We start from the raw sequence: 7,517 nt of genomic DNA on the forward strand, positions 1-7,517 counted from the left end.
GAGTAAAAAAGTGAAACGCCAACTCACCATCGTAGAAAATCAGTAATGTACGTCCAGGAGAATAGAGTCCAAGGCAGGCAGAGGTAAAAGGCTGCCGAATGAGACAGATACCGAGTGGACGGACAAAAACATGACCGGGAAGGACGAGTTCGTTCGGTATTCGCCCCTCCCCGCGAACCCTACCCCTGATCCTGACCCGCCGAGTCAAAACGTCATCGTAATCCTCCCCGCCTACCGTCCTCCCTACAGCCGTCGCCACCGTCGCTATCTCTACTGCTCCGGCGCACTCTTCCTCATCTTTCTGCTAGCCGCCGCTACTTTCTTCCTTTACCCGTCGGATCCCGATATTCGGGTTGCCCGATTGCATCTCAATCACATTGGGATCAAGACCTCCCCAAAACTCGTCCTTGACGTTTCGTTCTTCCTCACTGTTAAGGTCCGGAATAGAAATTTCTTCTCTCTTTCTTATGATTCCATTAACGTGTCGGTGGGTTACCGAGGGAGAGAGCTCGGGAGTGTGAGTTCTAACGGTGGTCGACTCAGAGCGAGGGGTTCGTCGTACATGAACGCCACGCTTGATCTCAATGGATTTCAGGTCATCCATGACGTCTTTTACTTGCTTGAAGATTTGGCTAAGGGTGTCATTCCCTTCGATGCTGAAACGCGAGTCAAAGGGACTCTCGGGCTGCTCTTCTTCAACTTTCCGTTGAAGGTACTCTAAGAAAATTATCTATTTTTTCATTTGTTGCTTATTCTTTTCCCCGATTTTGGTTTTGGTTTTAGCATTGACTTGATGGGTCGCTTATTTTTGGGTATGAAAATTTTGAGTGTTGGCTTGTTCGTCAGCGACATAAATTTTTTGTCTTTATAATTGTACCAGGAGTGGGGCTTTTCTTGTTTGAAGGCAGAGCAGTTTAGTTTAGGATTGTTTCTTGCTCTATTTACACGGAGTGTGATTTTTCTTGCCGACAAACTTTACCGTACTACATGATTTAACGAAAAGGGTTCAGCCTATGGTATCATAGAAACCATAAAGTTCAGAATTGATCAGTTATGTTGGGATATTTTGATGGGAACAATCTGTTTGAGAACAATAAGATAACTAATAAAGTAACAAGTACAGAGGCTACCATACCAATTCCAAGAGTAAGGTGATGGGAGTTCTTGTGTCATGATAATCAACTTTATTCAAATCCATCAGACTAAGTTGTGTGCCAAGTGTTATCTAAGTTAGCTACCAAGATTGTAAGATAAAATATGGCAATTCCGGTTTGTAACCACAACTTTTGACAGATTGTTTCTGCTGCAAATTACTTTGAATTTTTGTCTACTTATATTCTAGTCATGCTGATCCTAAAGTGGTTAGTTTGGAGCTGAACCTTATTGAGTAAAATGCTTACACATTTTTCTATGTTGTACGTGCATGCTAAGAGTCTACATAGTCACAGTGATGTCCTGCTGAAGGATGCTTCTGAATGTTACCTGTTAGCGCATCTTGTCTGGTTGTTTTCATGATTTTAATTGAACGCAATTAACATATGCATGTTATTCACTTATTTGCTGCCATCTATCTAAAACATTGTATTTTCAACTCAGGCTACAGTATCATGTCTGGTGTATGTGAATACAAATAACCAGACTGTCATCCGGCAAGACTGCTACCCTGAGGTGAGAGTTTTATTTATCCCCTTCTTCCATCGTTTTTTTGCACCTTTTTATATATTTTTGACCAATGAGCAAGGATGCCTTTTATTTTCCAATGGGATTAAATTATCCACTTGTAATTGCTACTGGCAATTGCATGTTTATTTTCAATTCATTCATGGGCAAATAATTTCTTAAATACTTTGTATTGGGATTTCATACCACATGCTCTATTCAACTCTTGCAGCTCTTAGCGCCTTACCAAATCTATTACATTCTGTCACATTCTCATACATTTTCTAGCAAGCACTCCTTTTCCATTACTGTCCTAATATTTTAACTAAGTCATCCCATTTTTGTGGATAGCGTGTAACTGCATAAATCTTTCAGAGGCCGTTTATTTGTTCGAAATTTGAAATTGCAAGCTTATTAGCTGCATTGGAACTTATAAAGGAGGAGATAGGGAATCAACATAAATCAGTATGAAGATGTAAAATTTTTAATATATTGCATTATTCAGAGACCATGAACAATTATGAAATTCTAAGTTTCTAACAATGTTGATAGCAATTAGACGTCTTCAGAGGGCATGCCTTGCCATAGATAGCTTTGTGGAATAAATACTATGCATAGCTTATTTGTTTAATAACCTAATGAAAAATGCATGAGAAACCACTCAAGTACTACTTCAACTTGCACGCATTGCCGTTAAAGTTATCTACCCATTTTATTCTTTCTTCATGCTTATGTGGGAGGCCCATGGAGTCAGTTTCTGACGGTGCCAGAACTACAGAAGCCTTCACTTTGTACTCTCTTTTTGTGTCCCCTGTCTTTCTGTGCTGATGAGTTGAAGGAAACATGCTAATTCACCTGTTTTTCATCTGCTTCAGTCATTGGGTTGAAAATAAAGGACTCACACTATGGCCTGATAATAGTACGTTGGAGCTGAGTCATTGGAGCTGGAGATATTTGTTCATTACCAAATTTACTGCATCCTTCACGCAGTGGTGTAAATGGACTATATTATTGTGCTGTATATGAAATATGAGTCAGGCCCTTGTAAATAACTACGTGTGGATCCAATTTAGCTGGCCAAGAATCTTCCACTTCTCTTGTAGAAAGCTCTATCGCGGCACTAAAGGCATTAAAACTAAAAATTATGGATGTCACACACCTGTGTGTCTGTAAGTTTTGTGGGTGATCAAGAGAAATTAGCATCCTGCATTGAAAAGCCAAGCCGTTGTATTGTGGCAGAAAGCTGTGAGAGAGCCATAAATATGTTGAATCCCGTAGTTGGTAATGATTTCGTTAGTTTCTTAAATTGAAATCTTGTATTGAAAAAAAAAAAAATTGAAATCAAGATCTGGGAATATCTGTTCATATAAACAAAAATTGAAACTCGAACTCCTCGAATTTCTCACGCTAGCTTTATTTTGCAACGAGGCTTCCGGGTACAACAGGGTCAGGTTGTGGTTAGATGCAAAGTGGCGGAGGTAGGCTGTTGGCGAATGAACCAGGTGGTTTTGGATGATTGCCACGTCAGCTTTGGTCTTTTTATTCTCAATTATAAGATTTTATTTATAGCCTACAAATGAGATCTTACTAATGGGATAGGAGATGGTATTTTTTAGTCCATATGGGTTAATTATCAACATAGATATATTTATCATTTAATGATTATGTCATTTTTATTTCATTTAAAAAAAATTTTGTATATTTTTTCTCACAGCGAAAAACTTCAATAAATAGGTTTGTATAGACAAAAAATAATTTCTGATAATAAAATCAACACTATTTGTAAAAGTAGACTGCTCTGCTAGGCCCGCTTTGTACATTTCATCATCCACCACCACAAAAAAAAAAGGTTTATATAATTATTTAAAGCTTGGATCTTGTGCATGTTAATTCATTTATATAAAACTTGAACATATATCCCAATTTTTGTTTTAATCATGAATGGAAAATGCATTCGAATTAGGAAAAACTGGTAAATGCAATTTGCACACAGCGGATAACATGTTGCACTCACGGATCATACTTGTACTTGTACAAATCAGGTTCTTCTGGCCAATTAAAATTTTAAACAGGGATTTTTCACTAATTTTCCCTTGAAATTATAATTTTTTATGTAATCGTTAGAATTTCTTAAAATTAGTACTCTTCCGGTTCTTAATATAAAACCTATTTAACTAATTTGATTAGATTAAGAAAGTTAGGTAAGTTAGTTAATTATAAAAAATATGACATGTTTTTCCTAAAACGCTATAATCATCTTTCTTAATATCCTCCCTCACTTACTTGATTATAGTTGAGGAAGTATCTATATGGGTAATTTAGAAAAAAATAATAAATATGAGAAATAGTTTTTATATTTAGGACAAAAATTAACTTAATAATTAAGTCCTATATTAAGTACAGAAAAATATATTAAACATGTTCGTTTCACTTCTTATCTTTAATCTTTATCGAGTTTTTGAAATATTATATAATTATGTGTCTGAACATAATTTAAATTTTGGCCCAAAAAAAAATAATTTAAATAATATACTCCTCTGAATTCATCAAACGCTATTTAAAAGACAAAAAGCTTCGTCAAGCCATTGCTTCCCGAGCAACACGCCTCCGTCACATCCACCGAGAAATGAGGACGCTCTTCTCTTCCTTTTCCGCCACCGCGAAAACGTTGATTTCCATGGCCACCCCTGCCGTCGCCATCATCAGGAGGATTATTAATACTTGGCCCTGACGCTTTATTTACGCACTTGGAAGCTCTCCTGCCTTAGAATCAGTTTGGATTAGCACTGATAAAAACTTTTATAAAAACTTATAAAAAATCAGTTTCAAAAATTAAAACTTATTTAAATGATTGATTAAAAAAATAAGATATTAAATTAAAATATAAATTTTATTGAATAGTAGTGTTTTATACTATATGATTTTAAGTTTTTAACATGATAATTGTTAAAAAAAAAAACTAACATTATAATTATAAAATAAATAACTGACAATAAATAAAAGAGAGAACAACTAATTAAATGCAAAGATCCACCTCATAAGATGCAAATCAACCATTTTCCATCCGTCCTTTTCTTTAATGTTCCCATGGAGATCTGATGGGAGAGACAACAAATCAAAATCATACAGACTGTGAGAAATTCTTGCTGAGAACGCCACGTCATTTGTGATCTACCAATTACATGAGTCTCGGATGGCATTACTGGTAACAGAAATAATAAGTCGTGGATCCCACAAAAATTTATATTTAACAATTTCTCTCACCGCCAATTTATTATTGCCTCCCTCCTCCTCCAATTTTCACTTCCAACAATGCCCCTATTTTCTCTTTCATGAAAAACCACCAAATCTCACGGCCGTTTGAAAACCACCCCAAAAAATTTCCATCCTTTTGATTTCATTCCACCAAGACCCTAGCGTGCTTCTCAGCAATATATTAATTATTATTAAAAATAATTATTTATAACATTTATATTAACTAAGTTAGTGTTACAAAATAATAAATGCACAGTTATATATTAAAATATTTATTTATATCTGATATACATTTAAATAAAATTCGGCGGTATTGTAAAATTTTAGGGGTTTCTTAATATATTTTTACATCTATTAAATTTTTTTACCTTAAACATATAAGTAATATATATGCATATGTATATGTAAATAAAAAATCACATATAACAAGATTTGATCGAATAGACGGGCAACACAGTTATAATGCATATGGTTTAAAAAATATTTTAAAAAAATCAATGCATATTTATTATAAATAATTAACACAGTAATTTTTTTAATATTCATAAATTATTTATTTAACTTTTATATTAAAAAACAGATGTAAAAGTATATGTGTGTGACAATTCAATTAAAAATTGACAAGTTAGAAAATTTATCTAATTGTGACTTAAAATTTAAAAGAATTTGCAAAATTAAAATAACAATCAAATTTAATAAGTAATAGAATAGTTTTTCCACTCAAAAAATTAATATATATAACTATGTATTTATTATTTTATAACATTAATTTAGTTAGTATAAATTTTATAAATAAATATTTTTAATATTACCTCCGGTCATAATTATAAAACCTTATTTATAATTTATAAATAAAATCTTATAATTAGAACTGAAGGTAGTATATTGTGGGGAGGGCACGTTGGTGGAATGTAGTTAAACTAGTGAAGGTTTTTTGAGGTGGTTTTCAAATTTGAACAGCTGACGGATTTGGTGGGTTGATGGAAGAGGAAAAGAGAAAGTGAAAATGGGAGGAAGAGAGAGGCATTAAATTGACAGGAGAGAAATTGTTAAAAAATTTTGTGGGACACATGACTTTTTATTTTTAAGACCAGTGATGACTGAATTTAGCTGAGTTAGGGCCGTTTGGTTCAATACTTCAATGTCATTGCACACATAATCCTCATTGTATTACCATAAATGATCTGTTTGGTTAGATTTAATGATGATAAAAAAGATTGTACTAGTAATAAAGATTGCACATTTTTGGGTAATGTCTATTTACAGGGGACCCCTTATGAATACTCATTGCGGATGTACAATCTTTTATAAAATGTCTATTTTGTCCTCACTAACTTAGGTAAGAAGACAATATTTACCCCCTACTATGCAGAAGTTTCACAACTCAAGAAGTTTCACAATGAGGTTGATAACCATTTTCCTATTAACTCTAATTTCAGAGGATTTCATCAGAAGTTGATAAATTCTTTTTTTCCCCCCTTTACCCAGACCAGCGAAGCTGATAGCTCATCATTGTCCGAACTTCATATGAATGATAAAAAAAGCCTATCAAGTTGCAGAAATGAAAGTATAGGAAATCAAAACCTGAAAAAAAAGAAGCAAAATAGCAAGAAGAAATAACATAGGGAAAAAATCCATAAAGCGACAACTTTTAACTTGAAAATGATGTACAAAGTTGTATATTGTCTTAGCAAAGAGAGAAGAACCATAAAGCCAGAATCCACAAGGACAAGGATAGACCATTAATTCCATTAGAAAATTGTCTTCCATTAAGAGATGAATGATGGGGCCGATAGGGTTAGAATCTTGAAGCAGCTTTCCAGCGTTTGAGGGTTTGAATTATTACTAAGGGTAAACTGGTACTTTTACTATATTAATTTTAGATAATTATTAAAAAAAAAACTCATTGCACCCCTCTTAAAAACATACCAAACAATATTTTTTTAATTAATATTACGTTGCATTCCCATTGCACTGCATTGCATTACATTGCATGGTCCATTGAAATTAAACCAAACGGGTCCTTAGTTTTATTTCACTAGGGAGATAAAAAAATGACATGATGCTTCCAGTGCACGCAAAAATTTCTCTGTGGATTGTATACCCCAATTGTCCTACAAATAAACCTAGGCCAAGCACACGAGCTCTGTAAGGGAGAAGTAGAAAAGAACTTGATCAGAGAAAGCTATGCCATAACACACCAGATTGGACGCCACACTTGATTTAAACCAAACCTTGCCACTTATCCCTTGCATGCACTAGATTAACTGGGAAAGTGATACAATGGTGCAAACTAGGTTGGAGAATCGGGGAAGACCAGGTGACTGGCAAAGGAAGGGAGAAGAGCTCTGCAGAAGAGGAAAAATGAGACGTTCAGGTGTAAGGGAGAAGAGAGAGAATGGAAGCTCTAGTAGTTAATAATTTTGAATGAACATTAAATGTTTTTAATAGTAAATAAGCTTATTAAATGCTAAAACATGGCTCTCCTCAGCTGTCTAGAATTTTGCTCCACAAGTTACTTGGCTAAAAATCCACTCAAATAATCCACAGTCTCCAAATAAAGTCCAAATCTCATTTTTACAGATTTCAAAGCACGTTTGCTT

The 7,517-nt window shown here is 34.2% G+C and overlaps 1 protein-coding gene across 1 annotated transcript; it reads left to right on the forward strand.

Moving 5' to 3' along the window:
- The first annotated feature begins 64 nt into the window (after positions 1-64).
- Positions 65-2,901, forward strand: LOC114731102 (uncharacterized). The gene is made up of 3 exons (XM_028918227.1): positions 65-712; positions 1,597-1,668; positions 2,535-2,901. Exons 1-3 carry the CDS (start codon positions 131-133, stop codon positions 2,544-2,546), a joined length of 666 nt encoding a protein of 221 aa, XP_028774060.1. The 5' UTR covers positions 65-130; the 3' UTR covers positions 2,547-2,901.
- Positions 2,902-7,517: the final 4,616 nt, after the last annotated feature.

Source organism: Neltuma alba, unplaced genomic scaffold, assembly GCF_004799145.2.
Source record: "Neltuma alba isolate B1F8T4 unplaced genomic scaffold, ASM479914v2 tig00012803_pilon, whole genome shotgun sequence".
Taxonomy (NCBI): domain Eukaryota; kingdom Viridiplantae; phylum Streptophyta; class Magnoliopsida; order Fabales; family Fabaceae; genus Neltuma; species Neltuma alba.

Excerpts from the sequence above, each read along its gene's own strand:
- LOC114731102 (XM_028918227.1), top strand. The coding sequence starts at position 131 with ATGACCGGGAAGGACGAGTTCGTTCGGTATTCGCCCCTCCCCGCGAAC. Across the intron at positions 713-1,596 it reads TCTTCAACTTTCCGTTGAAG|GCTACAGTATCATGTCTGGT; the intron begins GTACTCTAAGAA and ends TTTTCAACTCAG.